The 19,775-nt window shown below is 29.3% G+C and overlaps 1 protein-coding gene across 1 annotated transcript; it reads left to right on the top strand.

The window, feature by feature from the left end:
* Nucleotides 1-9,534: 9,534 nt before the first annotated feature.
* LOC125421521 (uncharacterized) lies at nt 9,535-13,379 on the top strand. The gene is made up of 7 exons (XM_048470715.2): nt 9,535-9,862; nt 10,232-10,726; nt 11,084-11,233; nt 11,375-11,410; nt 12,065-12,498; nt 12,777-12,994; nt 13,109-13,379. Exons 1-7 carry the CDS (start codon nt 9,535-9,537, stop codon nt 13,377-13,379), a joined length of 1,932 nt encoding a protein of 643 aa, XP_048326672.2.
* Nucleotides 13,380-19,775: the final 6,396 nt, after the last annotated feature.

Below are 19,775 nucleotides of genomic sequence, written 5' to 3'. Positions count from 1 at the left end.
CCTAAAACTATATTAATTAGTTCTTGTTGTATTATTACATCCAAATCATTTAGTCTGATAGTGCGGTGATTCCTTGAGAATGTAAGAGGTCTTGGTTCAATTTTTGGCATGGCCCTATCTGATTTTATTTTTTTTTATGGATTTGTACATGTGTAAATAAAAACATAAAAAAAAAAAAGGAGACACAGTTGGTGAAAAATGCATCGTCTTTTCCTCTATTTGGTGACTCTTTGTTAAAACAATGCGTCGCCTAAAACTATATTAACTAGTTCTTGTTGTATTATTACATTTAAATCATTTGCTTTGGTGGTATGGTGATTCATTGAGAGTGTAAGAGGTCCTAGGTTCAATTCTTGGCATGACCTTATCTGAAAGAAAAGGCGACGCAGTTGGTGCAAAATGCATCGCCTAAAACTATATTAACTAATTCTTATTGTATTATTACATCCAAGTCATTTGGTCTGATGGTGTGGTGATTCCTTTAGAGTATAAGAGGTCCAAGGTTCAATTTTTGGCATGGTTCTATCTGATTTTATTTTTTTTTATGGGTTTGTCCATGTATAAATAAAAAAAATTGAAAAAAAAAAGGCGACATAGTTGGTGAAAAATACATTGCATTTTCCTTTATTTGGCGACTCTTTGTTAAAACAATGCGTCACCTAAAACTGTATTAACTAGTTCTTATTGTATTATTACATCCATGTCATTTAGTCTGGTGGTGTGGTGATTCCTTGAGTGTGTAAGATGTCTATTTGATTTTATTTGATTTTATGGGTTTGTACATGTGTAAATAAAAAAATTGAAAAAAAAAAAAAGAAAAGACGACTTAGTTGGTGAAAAATGCATTGCCTTTTTCCTCTATTTGTTGCTCTTTATTAAAATAATGCGTCGCCTAAAACTATATATATTAGTTCTTGTTGTATTATTACATCCAAATCATTTGGTCTGGTGGTGTGGTGATTCCTTGAGAGTGTAAGAGATTCTGGGTTCAATTCTTAGCATGGTCCTATTTGATTTTATTTTTTTTATGGGTAAAGGAAAAGGCGATGCACTTGTTGAAAATATGTCGTCTTTTCCTCTATTTGGTAACTCTTTCTTAAAAAAATGCGTCTCCTATTCCCTTTATGTTAAAAAAAAAATACAATTTAAGAGATTTGTAAGTTTAATTAACTAGAATAAACTGTATATGAAAAAAGGCGACTCTTTCTTAAAAAAATTCGTCACCTGTTCCTTTTATCTTTAAAAAAAAAAAAAACAATTTAAGAGATTTGCAAGTTTAATTTACTACAATAAACTGTACATGAAAAAAAAAATTGTACAATCACCTCAGTTATATTGTTTAAATATTTTCACTGGTTATTTGAAGTTGAAAAAAAATCGTATTGATTAAAAGAGAAAAAAAAAGGGGGGGGGGGGGGGGGAACAGGCGACCCATAATAAAGCAGTTGCATCGCCTGTTCCCTTTATCTAAAAAAAAAAAAAAAAAAAACCACATAAGTTATATTGCTTAAATAACCAATTCCCTTTATCCTAAAGAAAAATAAAATTAAAAAAACACCTCAGTTATATTGCTTAAATATTTTCACTGATTATTTGAGATTGAAAGAAAATCAGATTGATTATTTAAAAAAAAAAAAAAAGGGAACAGGCGACGCGTAATGAAATCTGTGCATCTCCTGTTACCTATATCTTAAAAAAAAAATAAAATATCTCGATTATATTACTTGAAAATTTTCACTGGATATTTAAAGTTGAAAAAAAATCAGGTTGATTTGTGAAAAAAAAAATTAACAGGCGACGTATAATAAAGAAGTTGCATCATCTATTCCTTTTATCTTTTTTTTTTAAAAAAAAAAATACTATTTAAGAGATTTGTAAAAATAATTATACAACCGCCTCAGTTATTTTGCTTAAATATTTTCACTGGTTATTTGAAGTTGAAAAAAAATCACATTGATTAAAAAAAAAAAAAAGAAGTTAACAGGCGACGTATAAAGAAGCCTATTTGCTTTATCTAAAAGAAAAAAAAAATCCTTACTTAAATATTTTCATTGGTTATTTGAACTTGAAAAAAATCACATTGATTAAAAAAATATATATGGTAACAGGTGACGCATAATGAAGATGTTGCTTCGCTTGTTTGCTTATCTTAAAAATAAAAAACAAAAAAACATCTCAATTATATTACTTAAATATTTGAATTCGTTATTTAAAGTTGAAAAAAAATCAAATTGAAAAAAAAAATGAAATTTAAGTGAACAAGTGACATAGAATGAATCCGTTGCTTCGCCAGTTATCTTTGTCTAAATGGGAAAAAAAAAATACAAGAGCTTTGCAAGTTTAATTAATAGAAAATAAACTGTATATGAAAAATTATATAATTGAACAACATCGTATAATTAAATTATGTTATTATGTAAATATAGATAAGTGGTTGGTTAATGATTTTGCATGAATCTAGCACTTAAACAATATATTTTGGATAAAATATATGCAAAATATTAAAAGCGATTCTGTTCAGTTGCATATTCAGCGATTTTGAATGGCAAGGTCGTATGTTGCTGTTTTTAGTGATCGTTTGACGTCGACAGTTTTTGAACGCGTAGTATATTTATTGAATTTTTATTGATGCGTAAACTTTATAGTCGCAGTTTTATTTTTTCAAACATTTTTGTTTTGTAGCATCGCTAAATTAGTATAGTTAGATCTCAATTTTTACGTAAAATACTTTTTAGAATCAAAGTTGTAAAATGAAAATATAAAATTTCCTTATCATCATAAAAAGTGTATACATACATACATACATATATATATATATATATATATCTAAACATGGCGTAAGCGTAAGAGACTTGAGACTTGGCGAAGACTTTGCATGGCGAAGACTTTGCATGCTTTTAGACTTGAGACTTGGCGAAGACTTTGAATGCTTTTATTAATTTTCATTCCTCTTTTTAATATTATTTCCTGTTTTTAATATTATTTTTTTCTGCTGGATGACCCGGGAAGACTTGAATAGCCATTCACCTAATTACATGTGTCTCGGAGAAATAGTAGTAAACTAGAAGACAAAAAGTTCTCCGTACGAATACGTACTTGACATATTGTACATTTACAATTAATTTCATCTGCCACACCGTACTAATGCATGCAGTATCATATTTCCATATCAATTTGTATCAATTTTACCGATCCTGACATTTAATAAAAATATATATCTATATATGGATCATAACCATGAAACAGATGATTATATGAATACATGAGGTTTCTTTGAAAAGGTTTAAGAAGTTGGTTTTAATTATTAAATTTGCAATTAAGATTAGTTATTTATTTTTTTTTTTTTCTTTTGGAACAATTTCAAAGGCTGCTTTTTGAACTTTAGGGGCTTGATGCAACATTTTAGAACCATGCTAATTCACTTTGGTTAATTAGAAGCTAATTTTAAGATTTTAAGCATTTTTTTTTATAGAAACACATCTAAATATCCTAAAAAGGTTTGTTTTCAAAATTAAAACTAACATTTTAAAAGCTATGTATGTCTAAGACTCCGAAAATGGATTCATTAAAAAAAAAAAGAAAAAAGAATCTCCAAACATGGCCTACGAGGCTAGAGACATTTTTTTGGGTAATATACGAGACTTGGGAAAGACTTTGTATGTTTTTATTAATTTTAATTTCTTTTTATTTATTTATTTATTTTTTATTTTTACAGGACGACTTGGGGAAGACTTGAATAGGCACTCACCTAATTTAAATAGGAGTATGACCAAAAAAAAAACAAATGAAAGGACTTCCAAGTAAAAAAGAGCCGTAAAATAAGTTATCAATAATGCGTGTCAGCGTCAGACTTCAGTATCACTTTTACAGATCGTGACAAGGTGAAACCTTGAAAAGATATCACAGGCGGCTGCCCCATGACATATACATATCCGTATATATATATATATATATATATATGGTCTCCTATCCAGAAGTTCGGTTGACAAATAATTCTGTTTCTTCAAAACAAAAAAAAAAAAAAAAAAAACAACGTTGCATTTGTCTTTATTTGATGATTCTTTGTTAAAATAATGCATAGTTTAAAATTGTATTAACTAGTTTTTATTGTATTGCTACATATAAATCATTTAATCATGGTATAGTGATTCTTTGAAAGTGTAAGAAGTCTGTCTAATTTTTTTTTATGAGTTTGTATAATTAAAAAATTAAAAAAAAAGGTGACATAGTTGGTGAAAAATGCATTGTCTTTTTCTTTATTTGGCGACTCTTTATTAAAATAATACGTCGTCTAAAATTATATTAACTAGTTCTTATTGTATTAATACATCCAAATTATTTGGTGTGATGATTCCTTGAAAGTATAAGAAGTTTTGGGTTCAATTCTTAATATGATCCTATCTGATTTTATTTTTTTTATGGGTAAAGAAAAAGGGAACGCAGTTGTTGAATATGTGTCACCTTTTCCTTTATTTGGTGGATCTATCTTAAAAACAATACGTTGTCTGTTCTCTTTATTTAAAAAAAAAAAATTTAAATTAAGAGATTTATTAGTTTAATTAACAGAGAATAAACTGTACATGAAAAAAAATGATAATTGTACAATCACTTCAGTTATATTGCTTAAATATTTTCACTGGTTATTTGAAGTTAAAAAAAAAATACATGAATTAAAAAAAAAAAAAAAAAAAAGGAACAGGCAACCCGTAATAAAGCAGTTGCATCGCCTTTTCCCTTTATCTAAAAAAAGAAAAAGAAAAAAATACCTCAGTTATATTGCTTAAATATTTTCATTAGTTATTTGAAGTTAAAAGAAAATTATATTGATTACCCAAAAAAAAAAAAAAAGGGCGGAATGAAGGTGTTGTGTCGCCTGCTCCCTTTATTCTAAAAAAATAAAAAATAAAAAATCACCTTAATTATATTGCTTAAATATTTTTATTGGTTATTTGAAGTTGAAAAAAAATTATATTAATCATTAAAAAAAAAAAAATAGACGACTCATAATGAAATCTATGTTTCACCTGTTATCTATATCTTAAAAAAACAATAATAATAAAAAACCAAAAACAAAAAAAAGTTCAGTTATGTTAAAGACGGTGCACCGCAGGAATCGGATTGTACGGTGCATCACACCACCTCTATCATACATACCACGTTACATGACGCGAGAGTGCGTATCTAAATATGGCGTAAGCATATGAGACTAGAGACTTGGTGAAGACTTTGCATGCTTTTGTTAATTTTCATTCCTCTTTTTTTTAATATTATTTTTTTCTACCGGACGACGCGGGAAGACTTGAATAGCCATTCACCTAATTACATGTGGCTCGTAGAAATAGTAGTATGACTAGAAGACAAAAAGTTCTTCGTACCAATACGTACTTGACATATTGTACATTTACAATTAATTTCATCTGCCACACCCTACTAATGCATGCAGTATCATATTTCCGTATCAATTTTACCAATCATGACATTTAATAAAATAATATATTTATATATATATATATATATAGATCATAACCATGAAACAGATGATTATATGAATACATGAGGTTTCATTGAAAAGGTTTAGGAAGTTGGTTTTAATTATTAAATTTGCAGCTAAGATTAGTTTTTTTTTTTTTTTTTTTTTTTCCTTTTGGAACAATTTCAAAGGCTGCTTTTTGAACTTTAAGAGCTTGATGCGACATTTTAGAACCATGCTAATTCACTTTGGTTAATTAGAAGCTAATTTTAAGATTTTAAGCATTTTTTTTCTATAGAAACACATCTAAATATCCTAAAAAGGTTTGTTTTCAAAATTAAAACTAACATTTTAAAAGCTATGTATGTCTAAGACTCCAGAAATGGATTCATTAAAAAAAAAAAAAAAAAAAAACTCCAAACATGGCCTACGAGGCTAGAGACATTTTTTTGGTAATGTACGAGACTTGGGGAAGACTTTGTATGTTTTTATTAATTTTAATTTCTTTTTATTTATTTATTTATTTTTAATTTTTACCGGACGACTTGGGGAAGACTTGAATGGCCACTCACCTAATTTAAATAGGAGTATGACTAGAAAAACAAAACAAATGAAAGGACTTCCAAGTCAAAAAGAGCCGTAAAATAAGTTATCAATAATGCGTGTCAGTGTCAGACTTCGGTATCAATTTTACAGATCGTGACAACGTGAAACCTTGAAAAGATATCACAGGCGGCTGCCCCGTGACATATACATATCCGCATATGTGTATATATATATATATATATATAGATATATGGTCTACTATCCAGAAGTTCGGTTGACAAATAATTCCGTTTCTTCAAAAAAAAAAAAAAAAAAAAACTTTTTTTCCCAAATCCTTTTTCCTAAAATTTTAAAATTTTAATCATTAACTGTGAAATGGTCATAGTTTTTAACAAAAATACATCCCAACTAATCGTGATTTCGTTTTGAGATAAAATATGTTTTCTATTTCTTTTGGTAATTGGTTTTGTTTGTATTTATTTTTCTCTAGTTATTCTTGAAAATTATGACAGTTTTTTTTTTTTTTAATCTATGATAGTGAAAAATTATGACATTGAAAATTATCTTTTTTAGTTTGTTATTTGTTTCATTGGTAGTCAACGTTTCCAATTCATCTTATGTTTGAATGCTTGTTGAAGTATTTTACCACTCTTACATATATATCCATTATTGAAATAGGGAAGGCATTGATGAAGTAAAAATAAAAAAAAAAAATAAAAAAAATTAAAACTTTGATTTAAAAAAAAAAAAAACTTCATAATAGAAGCTTGATTCATGATGAGAACTTTGGAATTCAAACTTCCATTCGTGCAAGACTGTACTTTAGCATCGAATGCTTGAATACCATATAGAAACGAAAGATTTCAAATAGTATTTTATAACATTATTATTTTTTCATCAACGAGATGTAAAGATACAAACCTATACAACATGAGGAAAATAAAATTACAATCAAATACAGTAAAACTTCAATAAGTGAATGCTTAATAAAGAATAATCTTGTTAAATAAATAAAATTATTCGATTTTAATTTATGTCCGCATGTTAAATGAATAAATTTGCTAAACACATAATATAATAATTTTTAAAATATTATTTAGAACCTATTAAAAAATTAATAATTAATTAAACTTGTAATAAATAAATAATATATATATATATATAAACATTTACTATACATAAGAATGAAATTTTACTTAATAGCCTTTTTTTTTTTTTCCTTCAAAATATGCATCTAAACTTTTTTGTATTTTTCAAGATATATAAGAAAAGGAAATGAAAATTGGAATATCAATTGATCAATAGATTTACAATTTTTCATACCTAGAGAATCAAGTAATTAGCCAACTAAACAACAGTTTTATTTACATTTATCGGTAGAATTACTTTCATTTGTAGATTTCTCTATATGGTAAAATTTCTACATTGATTATTTTTTTATTTATTAATGGAATGATGATAATCCAATAATTATAGATTTGACCAAGCTTGATTGATCTTTTTCTTTATCAATATATATGTATATATATATATATTATTTATTTAGTAAAATTATTGCACAAAACTAATATAAAAATCTTAATTTTTAAATAAATAAATATTAATTTATCAATAAAATTAATAACTATTTTAAACAAATAATTTTTCATAATTTTATGGATATTGATTCATAGATATTTTACCATATTCTAGCAATAACTCTAAATCAAATAATCCTACCATCTCCATAGTTAACCACTAATTCTCTAAATTCATCAATTATTTACACTACTCAATTATTGACACCGCAGCTAAGATTATCCCAAACAGAGATGTAGCTTTTTAGTTCATGCTAACGTCATCCCAAACAAAGATGCAGCTGTTAAAGAAGCTCTGCTTACATTCAAAAACGAACAAATTATTATTTATCCAATCCAATCCAAAAAATAAAAAAATAAAAATTTAAAAGTCTTCACCATGTATATAGACGGAAAGCTTTGGTCCATATATGTCCATCAACACAACTCTTTCATCCCAAAAGACACTCAATGTAACCGGTCGATTTTTCTGGCAGCATAGCATTCCATTTCCAACACCTTTTAGGTAAGGAAACTTCCATATTATTTTTATTTTCCTTTCACTACTTTTTGTTTCCATTCTTGTGTACAAGCATAATTTGTCACACTACTAAACGTTGATAATTATCTTTGATCAGAGATCTGTGAGTACCGAAAACAGTGCCGTTTTAATCACTTAAGTGGCAAGTAAGAACTTCCATATTATATTTTTTTTCTTCGGCACTAATTTTCTGTTTCGATTTTTTGGGTATTTATTTATCTTTTGTATGCATTCCGCTATGCGTAGTTCTGCGTTACATGTAGCAACTACAGCAAGAGCTGTCATGGCATCTTTTTCTGTTATTTCGAAGTCTTGTTCTGACATTTTCTGCACCAATATCTTCACAATGCTTATATGCCCAGCCATGGCTGCCATATGAAGAGCAGTCCTCCTTGAAAAAGTAATTCTTACTCTAACTACATCAGGGTCCCTAGTAACCATCCAGTTTGTTCACGACAATCACCCTTCCATACAGCTTTATTTAAGAGCTCGTGTTTAAGGACCTCATCAGCTGAAACGATATTCTCTAGATCTGCATAGGGATAAATAACAGATTAAAGTTTATTTTTAATTAATAGGATTAGCTTGTTAACTTAATTTTTAAATTAATCATGTACAGCATTATTCTTCATTAATTTTTGTTTCCATTTAAACATATATATACTTATCTATTCGATACAAGCTGCCTAATTTTTTCATTTTTCATTTTTTTTTTTTTTTTTTGGCTGAGATATAAGCTGCCTATTTCAGTGTTACATATGTATATATGGTTTAGTAATTTTTTTCAGATTTCTAATAAAAAACACCAATTTAATTAACATGACCTCTAGTATCTAATCATAGATCCCGATTTCGGTCAGCACAGTGTTCCTGGCTCCAATGTAACATTTTTCCAGGGAAAAAAACCAAATAAAATCTGATTAGATATTATGTTTTAGTAATTTTAGATTAATAAATTAACTAATTAAGACCTAGCCTAATAAAGTTAATTTATTCTTTAAACAATAACTCTCCTCATAAAAAAATTACTGAAACAAAATAAAACAAAAACCGGGTCACTAATTATCCAATCTTATCCGAAAATAATATATATATATATATATACACATATATATTAACCAAAAAAAAAAAGAAGATCTTAACTAGATATGTAAAGTGAACGTTTTGGTTCTCCCTCTATATGTAATAACCATCAACACAACGATCATAAAAAGAACACTTTAAATCCAGTGGGTACTTTTTACGGCAGCCGCCACCTTGCACACAAGAACTTCCATATCATTTTTTCTTTATTCATTGCTTGTTTGTTTCCATTTTTTTGGGTGAGTTATTATTATTTTTTTCTGTGCACGCTTAATAATTTGTCTTCACTAAAGGTTTATAATTACCTTTATTGACCGATCAGATCTATGAGTACCAACATGGGTGTCATCCCAATCCCAAGTAGTGGAATTGTTCCTCAAGTCCTTAAGAACAACTTAGAAAACCTTAAGGAATGGAGCATTCGGCTTCGAACTTATTTGATGACTCAAGATGTTTGGGATGTTATGGAGCCAACGCCGACGTTCGTTGATGTCAGGGACGTTGCGGTGGAAATGGCTTGGAAGAGAAAGAATGCCACAGCTCTCCATGCAATCTACATTTCCTGCGGTCCTCGTGCTTTCTCGGCTATCCAATACATCCCTGAAGCCAAAGGTGGTTGGGATAAATTGGCTGAACTTGAACCTCAACCAAAACTTGAAATTGCAGGTCAATCGATTGCTACTCTCTCTCTCTCTCTCTCTCTCAGTGACCAAAATAATAATAATAATAATAATAATAATAAATAATAAATAAATAAAAAAAGAAAAAAAAGAAAAACTATTTTTACTTTAAGTTACCTCGTAATTTATTCATTTATTTTTAAGTTATTTCTTAAACTAAAATATAATTAAATAGACAAAACTTATATATATATATATATATATGTTTAGATTAAAAAAATTCAAAAAAGGAGAAAAAATGTAAATAATAATAATATTAATAATAATAAAAAGAAAAAGCAATTTTTTTTTTTATTTTAAAAAAATTAACTTTACTTTGGGCTATCTCTTAATGAATTTATTTATTTTTAATTAGAAAGAATACTTTCTCGCAATGACGGCACGGAACAATACAAGGAATTATATAAAGCTGTAAGGAAAGGCGATTTGAGCAAGATAAACCAGTTCATTACTGAAAACCCCGACGCAGTAAGCGCAAACATTACATGTACAAAGAGGACAGCTCTTCATGTTGCAGCCATGGTTGGACATCTGAGCATTGTGAAGATGTTGGTGCAGAAGATGCCAAAAGAAGATTTAGTACTATTAACTGACGAAGATGGTTTCACAGCTCTTGCTGCAGCTATCACATGTAATGCAAAACAAAGCATAGCGGAATGCATGGTCCACAAGAACAAGGAATTACTTAAAACTAAGGCTTATGGCATGCTTCCGGCTGCACTAGCCTTCCGCTATTGTCATAAGAAAATGGGTCGATACCTTTACACTATTACCCCGCCAGATTATCTACTGCAACATCGCCCAGAGAGTGCTACAATCATTTGCAATGCTATATACGCGCACAGTTTCGGTATCAACTTTTTTATATTTATATATGAAATAAGTTTTTTCTGCTTAGAATTTAATAAGGAATTTGTTGTTTTGTTTTATGGTTATTTGATAAAGCTTTTTTTTTTTTCTTTTTTTTTTCTTTTTTTTTTTTGATAAATCATCCTAACCATTAAATAAGCTGTTTTAATAATGAGGAAATAAATTAATATGTTTTAAGAGATTTTTGTATTTTTTTATTTATTAATTTTTAGCAATTTTTAGCATTGGAAATATGAGGATTCAAATTTACAATTACTATAAAAATATAAAATAAAAATAATAACCAGACCTGCAGAACTTGATTTGATTGAATATATTATAATGTATGTCATACTAGATGTTGCATCGGATCTGCTGTCGAAATGCAAAGAACTGGCCGTCACACCTGACAAGGATGGCGTTCGTCTGGTGTATGCACTTGCAAATCATCCTTCTGCTTTTAAAAGTGGACGTCGGCTCAAATTTTGGCAAGAATGCCTCCATCGCTGTTAGTATATAACTTCTAATTTCCTTCTCGATTGAATTTACTTTCGACTTTGTATTTTTTATTCTTAATTATAACAATCAAGAAGCTATATATATATATATATATGATGAGTACGTCTCTGCTGTGACATCTTTTATGTAGGTATACGTATAGATTCCACTTTTCCCATCAAATCAGGTATACGTAAAGTTACCCAGCTTTAATTAGTTGTTTTTAATCAATAAAAACTGATAAAAATCACAAGATTATAATTACTAATATGTATATATATATATTCAACAGGGAAAGATTTACCACACAAAGTTTGGTCAAAGTTGAGATGCAAAATATTATATCTTCTTAAAATCTTAGGTATGTAACATTCAGTTTATTTTTTGTTTGCCCATTTCCTCTTTGCTGCTTTATATACACCTAGGGATGTAATTGCATTTCATAGTAGTACACTTTTAATTTGGAGTTTGCACTTTCTACCTTTTTTAGGTACATATATATATGCATTAGTTTTGTCCAAATTTTTTTATTTTTTATGAGATAACTATATATATATATATATATAATTAAAGTCTCTGTTCCATTTTTTACTTATACAAATTGTAAATTCATGAAGGATATAGATGTTTGGACTTTACTTCTAAACAGAATAGCCAAAATCATCTAAAAAAAATTGGAATCTTGTGCTCAACAAATTTTAAATCAATATATAGCTTTTGTTAAAATGCAATTATCTTTCTTTTCCTATTCCTTTGAAATTAAGTGAAGAATAGATTATTCAAACTCAGAAATTATTGTTCGAGAATTAATAAGTAAAGTTGTTTTTCACTATTAACACAGGAATCAAGGATGTATATGACATGAAAAAGGTTCATATCCAAAACTTAAAATTTATATGCTGCATGGCGAACATGATACAAGATTTGGATTTAAATCTAGACCAGATGGAGGAACATTGTATAAATGAGGCTCTGTTTCAAGCCGTTGAACGAGGGAATGTAGAATTTGTTAAAAGTATGCTAAAAGCAAATCCAGATCTGGTGGAGACACTGGACCAATCATACAGGAACATATTCATGCTTGCAATTCAATTTCGTCAACCAAAAATATTTAGCCTTATTTACAATTCGAATTCAAAATTATCAGCAACATCTGCTTTAGATATTCAAAAAAACAACATGCTACATTCGGCGGCATATTTGGCTCCGCCAGACGTATTGAATAGTATTCCAGGTGCAGCTTTACAACTGCAAAATGAATTACAATGGTTTCAGGTCATATTCTCTCTCCCATACTTCATGCATATTTACTTACTTTTATTTTAGTAATAGGGAATTTTATGTTGTTTTTCTCTTCTTATTAATTAGCTACCAACATAAGTATTAACTATTAACTATTATCAAAAAAGGAGGTAATTATTAATTATAAGGTAAATTTTACTTGATTAACGTGCTATGTTTCATACCCTGAAATAATTTTCATACCTTATCTTTTATTGTCTTTCATTCCTAGGGTAAAAAGCATCACCACATTTTATATTTGTTTTTTATAGGAGGTGATGTCAATTGTTCCCCCTTGGGCTCTACACCACAGAAACAATCAAGGTATGACACCAGGTGAAATATTTAATCAAGAGCACAAGGAATTGGTGCCTCAGGGAGAAAAATGGATGAAAGATACAGCAAAATCATACACAGCAGTAGGTGCTCTCATTGTTACCATCACGTTTGCTGCAGCTTCGACAGTTCCTGGAGGAAACTTGGATTCCGGGTTTCCCATTTTTTTGAAACAAAAATTATTTATGATTTTCATGATATCAGATTCCCTATCACTCTTTTCCTCCACTACTTCAGTTTTGATGTTTTTGGGAATCCTTACATCTAGATATTTACAAGAAGATTTCCTTGTATCTTTGCCAAGGAGGTTGATGATTGGTCTTTTCGCTCTTTTCTTCTCCATTGTCTCCATGATGGTTGCCTTTTCTGCTACACTTCTGATTGTGTTTGGAGACAACTATCCATGGATTTCCATTCCTGTCACTTGCCTTGCTAGCATTCCAGTCACCTTGTTTGTGTTTCTGCAGTTTCCTCTTCTGGCTGATATTTTCAGTTCTACTTGTGGACGAGGAATGTTCGATAAGAAAGTTAGGATTTGAAGTAAGATACTTTTTTTATTTTTTTGTTTTCTTTTTCAATTTTTTTGTAATAATAAAAATTGGTATGTGGATGTTTTTGTTGCGTTTAATTCCTAAGGCATATTTCATGCATGTGTAATTTTTGTTTCGAATAATGGAGATGACATTGAGTGTTATTATATTAAGATTGTGGTACTATATATTAGTTTTTTTTTTTTTTTTTTTTTTTTTTTTGGCTTAAGATTGTGGTACTATATATTAGTTTTTTTTTTTTAAGCCAAAAAAAAAAAAAAAAAAACCTTGTATATGAATAACATGTCCAAAGAACAAAAGTAATCATTTCATAGAGCTCCCACTCTGTGTGTGTGTGTGTGTGTGATGCTTGTATTTTTATTTTATTTTTGATGTTTGTTAAATTAGAAAAAAGATTTTCTACTTAGCCGATCTAATTTCAAAATTTTAATTATAAAACATCCAAGGATTATTTATTCTTTTCAATTTCATGTTTATGCTTCAAAAGTTCACATAACATAACTGCATGTCTAATGGATGTATAGGAGTTTAGTATTTAGGACTTTTAAGTCCGACTTGTATGATCTTATGAGTAATTGGTTGGACTCTTGCTAAATTTTAGCTTACGTTACTATTCTAAGTAATTTATTTGGTAAAACAAATCCAAAAATAATATCAATTGTAATGATGAAAGTCTCTAAATGTAAAAAACAAATTAAGATTTGGATCCGGATTATTTTTCCCTTTTTTATATCTCATTCCATCTCCATATAATTGATATAATAATATATCTTGTAAAAACATTAATAATGAAGTAAAATAAATTGAATGAAAAAATAATTTTTTTAATATGAAATGAGATTCTATCGTTTAGATGCACAATGAATGGACATATAGAAGGATTCCATTTTTTGGTAATACTAGTAGAATTCTACTTGGTAATTCTCAAACATGTGTGAAGGCAATTATTCCTCATAAATCACTAATTTGAAAGAATGTGAATGCCCCCAAGATGGACCCGTAATAGTTCTAGTCTCTCTTTATCATTTGGGCCAACTTATAGGCCTTTTCCGCTTCTCAATGGCTGGGCCCTAAACTTTGGAAGAATAATTTTTTATGTAAAAAGAAATTAAAAAACAAAAATGTCTGCTTCATAAAATAATAAAATTGAAAAATGTTTTAAAAATCAATTTGATTTTAGATCATCAAGAAGCCGGAGTTTTAATAATTAAAAGAAAACAAAAACAATTCAGCATTTTAGTAGAAGGAAAAAAAAAAAAAAACACTTCAATAATGGAGATATGATTTATTTATTTTGTGAGACATGTCAAAAAATAATTTAGTAAATGAAAGTTACACTGACAATTGAGACTCAATAATGGACATTATTAAGACGCATCAAAGGGATCTTAGAGCACGGCTGTCTATATCGTTAAATTTGTTTTATCAAACCAGAAAAATAGATAAATATTTAAAAATTTTCAATAGATTTGTCTAAATATCTTATTAAATTGATATAATAAAAAAATTGTTTAAATGATCTTCTATTTGTGAAAGATTTGTCAAAATATTGTTAAAATTTTTTAAAAGTAAAATTTTATTAAAAATTTAATTTTTTCAAAAAAAAAACTTACTAATATATATATAATTAATTAATAATCATAAAATAATATTTTATATATTAAAATTGAAAAATAATTTTAAAATTAACTATACATTTCTATCATTTAAATTTTAAACAATATCAATTTCTATACTATATAAATAATAATTCATAGAACTCTCTCTATAAACTAGATTTCATTTTCATTGCCAAACATTTCTAGTACTATATTTGAATTGTCATCATTGAAAAATGTCCAATGATATGTTCCAGTCCTTGCATAAAATTTATTCGTGGCATCTAAAAGGGTTCCACATCCCACACTCCAAATTTTCTTTCTATGTTTTTTTCAAAAAAAAAAAAAAAAATCCTCGTTTTTATCTTTTTTTTTCTTTTTCTTTTACCATTATTATTATTTTTGGTCATCATATTTTGCTTTTTACAGACAAAACCCACGCAGAAACAAGTGCAATTCTGCCGCCACGCCCCCATTTCATTAAAAAAATAAAAAAAAAGTACACTGCCTAATATTCATGCATGCTGAAAGCTTATTTGGTGGCCCCACTTCATACTTAAGTTCTGTAATTTAATTAATTCGTTTCGTTTTCTAGTCGTCTTACATTTGTCCGTGGGACACAAGGAATTTGGCCAGTGGCCATTCAAGTCTTCCCTGAGTCGTCCCCAAAAAAGCATAACAGAAAAATTAATAAAAACGACAAAGCCTTCTTCAAGTCTTAGGCCCTGTTTGGAGTTTTAAACATGTTTGACATATTTTCTGAAATGTTTTTAATTGTAAGGCTCCATGACTAAAGCCATTCAAAAAAAAAAAAAAAAAAAATCACCTGAAAAAAAGCTTCTAACTAAAACCAGTATGACATAGGCTTTAAGGAAGCTTTGTAAAAGTAAAACAAAAAGCTATCCCAAACAGGGATATTGTAGCTTTCTGAAAAACTCCTCATAAAAAAATAACTAAAACAAAAACAGGGTCATTAATTATCCAATCTAATCCGAAAATAATATATATATATATATATTAACCCAAAAAAAAAGAAAAAAAAAGGTCTTAACTAGATGTATAAAGTGAAAGTTTTGGTCCCTCCCTCTATATATAATACACATCAACACAATTTTCATAATTTTAAATCCAATGGGTACTTTTTCCGGCAGCCACCACCTTGCACACAAGAACTTCCATATCAATTTTTCTTTATTCACTGCTTTTTCGTTTCCATTTTTTTGGTCAGTTGTTATTATTATTATTATTATTTTCTGTGCACACTTAATTATTTGTCTTCACTAAACGTTTATAATCACCTTTATATGTTGATCCATCAGATCTATGAGTACCAACATGGGTGTCATCCCAATCCCAAGTAGTGGAATTGTTCCTCAAGTTCTTATGAACAACTTAGAAAACTATAAGGAATGGAGCATTCGGCTTCGAACCTACTTGATGGCTCAAGATCTTTGGGATGTTATAGAGTCAATAAAAAACACACTAAATCCAGTGGGTACAATTTATATCATTCCATTTCCACAACAACCTTGTATGTAAGAACTTCTATATTATTTTTTTCTCTTTCACTATATGTATGTTTATTTTATTTTTTTGTTTAGATTATTTTGGGTTAATATTTTTCCTGTGAAAACTTAATTAATTATTTTGTCTCACTAAAACATTTTATAATTACCTTTATATTATATTGCCTGATCATCAGAGATCAATGAGTACCAAAAACGGTGCTGTCCTAAGTACTGAAATTGTTCCTGAAGTTCTTATTAAGAAAAAGAACTATAAGGAGTGGAGCTTTCGGCTTCGAACCTACTTGGAGGCACAAGATGTTTGGGATATTATAGAATCGACGTCGAATGAAGCCGTGGACGACAAGGTTTGGCAGAAAAAGAATGCCACAGCTCTCCATGCAATGCACATTTCCTGCGGTCCTGTTGCTTTCTTGCTTATCGAAGGCATCACCAACGCCAAAGAAGCTTGGGATAAATTGGCTGAACCTGAACCTGAACCTGAATGTCAATATATACGCTGCTCTCTCTGTCTCTCAGTGAAATATAAATAAAATTAATGAAAACAAAAAAGCAAAATTATTATTATTATTTTTTTACCTCTTAATTTACTCATTTATTTTTAAGTTATTTCGTATACTGAAATATAATTTAACAGACAAAACTTATATATATATATATATATATAAAGATAAATAATATATATGTTTAAATATAAAAAAAATGAAAAAGGAGCAAAAATGTAAATAATAATAATAATGAAAAGAAAAAAGTAAAATTATTATTTTTTGCATTTTTAAAAAAATAAACTTTACTTTGGGTTATTTCGTGATTAATTTATTTCTCTTTAATTAGAAACAGTACTCTCTCGCAATGACAGACACGGAACAATACAAGGAATTATATAAAGCTGTAAGGAAAGGCGATTTGAATAAGACAAACCCCGATGGAGTGGGGGCAAAAATTACATGTACAGAGAGGACAACTCTTCATGTTGCAGCCATGGCTGGGCATCTAAGCATTGTGACGTTGTTGGTGCAGAAGATGAGAAAAGAAGATTTAGTACAATTAACTGACGAAGATGGTTTTACAGCTTTGGCTGCAACTATCACTTGTAATGCAAAACCAAGCGTAGCGAAATGCATGGTCGACAAGAACAACGAGTTACTTACGGCATGCTTCCAGCTGCATTCGCCTTCCGCTATGGTCATGAGAAAATGGGTCGATACCTTTATACTATTACCCCGCCAGATTATCTAAACAACATCCCCAAGCTAGTGCTACAATCATTTGCAATGCTATATATGAGCACAGTTTGGGTATCAACTTTTTTATTTTTATATATGAAATAAATTTTTTCTGCTTAGAATTTAATAAGGAGTTTGGTATTTTGTTATATGGTTATTTGATAAAGATTTTTTTTTTTTTTTTTTTTGAAAATCATCCAAATCATTAAAGAAGCTGTTTTAATTCATTATCTGAGGAAATAAATTAATAACTAACATAATTTGTTAAGTTTTAAGAGATTTTTGTATTTTTTTAATTAATTTTTAATATCAGGAATGTAAGGATTCGAATTCATAATTGTTATCCAAAAATTAAAAAACAAATTAAAAAAAAAAAAAAAAAACAGACCTGCAGAACTTCATTTGATTGAATATATTATAATGTATGTCATATTAGATGTTGCATTGGATCTCCTGTCGAAATGCAAAGAACTGGTCGTTACACGTAACAAGGATGGCTTTCCTCCGGTGTATGCACTGGCAAATCAACCTTCTGCTTTTGAAAGTGGACGTCGGCTCAGATTTTGGCAAAAATGCACATATCGCTGTTAGTATATACTTCTAATTACCTTCTCGATTGAATTTATTTTTGACTTAATTTGTATTTTTTTAATCTTAATTATAACATTTAAGTAGCTGTATATATATATATATATTATGACTAAGAGTCTTTATGATATCTTTTGTGTAGGCATATGTATAGATTCCTCTTTGGCCATCAAGTCAGGTATTCTTATGTAACACCCCGTACCAAAAATACACATGATTAAACAAGTTTGACCAAGTTTTACCAAGTGAACAATATATAGGTTCAAGTTAACTTTTTTGATAGTCAATATTTTTGGTTTGAATGAGGTACCATTATGTAGATCTCATCGATACGAGCTCGTAGACTGGTGGTACGGCAAATTTCGAATTATGGATAAAAAGTTATAGTTCCTGATAAGTTTTAAGCATAAATTTTATATCAATGTCCAAACCAGTCTCCAGTTTTTGTCTGTTAGTGACCTTAGGCTCTATATAAGCCTCAATAAGCATGCCAAATAGGAAGCAAAGCCCAAAATACCCATTTTATCTCCAAAACCAGAGATATTCTCCCACCAGACCTGTGGGTTCGAATTGGATCGTTTCGACCCGTTTACTGTCGAACCGGATCACCGTTGTTTTGCCCATATCCGGCCAACCACCACCTACTTGGGCCATCCAAGTAGAAAGGTCACTTGAAGGTGAGCTTAGCCGTGAAATTTCACGGTGAGCGATGGCCGGACACACCAAGATCGGGCAGGCGAAGTGCGCGGCGGTCGACGAGGTGGGTTGCTAGATTTTCTCTACTTTTGGCCGTTTCAGGCCAACCCATACATCTTTTCCACTATTTTTGACCCCTCTGAACTCATTCCCGTGGTTATTTTTCCCAGATTCCTTATCGTTTGGGAGATACAACGACTTGAAATTCAACCGAAGCTTCAACCGAGTCTTTTGGCCATCGTGGTGGGTTCTTTGTCTCTTGGGCTTTCCGTTAATATAAAGTTTGTGAATTTTGGAGGTCGTTTGATAATTTTTCCATTTTTGAGTCAATTAGTTAATTTTCAAATAAGTTGGGATTGTGTTTGGACAAAATTGGTCAAATTAAATAAAATTAGAGTTGGATTAGTGAAATTGGATATTATTAGGACCCATTAAGTGGTTCAATTTTGAAAGATTAGGCTTCGGGATGAAAATCCCCAATTTTGGGTACCAGATCCTAAGGGTACGCGATATAATTGGACTATTCGGTGTCCAATTTATATAATTTTATAGTACCATAAATTATTTTAAGATATTTGAGTCATACAATTATCTTTGGTTTAGTTATTTGGAGCCTGAGGAATATTTTATTATATTATAGGCACTCGACTTGAGCCTGGAGGTGATCCTGCAGAGGAGCAGGAGTGAGCATCTGCAGTACTGTGAATGGTTATAATTTTAAAAATGTTTTGGGTATATAGTATAATATAT

The sequence above is a fragment of the Ziziphus jujuba genome, chromosome 8 (assembly GCF_031755915.1).
Source record: "Ziziphus jujuba cultivar Dongzao chromosome 8, ASM3175591v1".
Taxonomy (NCBI): Eukaryota; Viridiplantae; Streptophyta; class Magnoliopsida; order Rosales; family Rhamnaceae; genus Ziziphus; species Ziziphus jujuba.
Note: the sequence above shows the minus strand (reverse complement) of the source record. Positions and strands in the feature narration are given on the sequence as shown.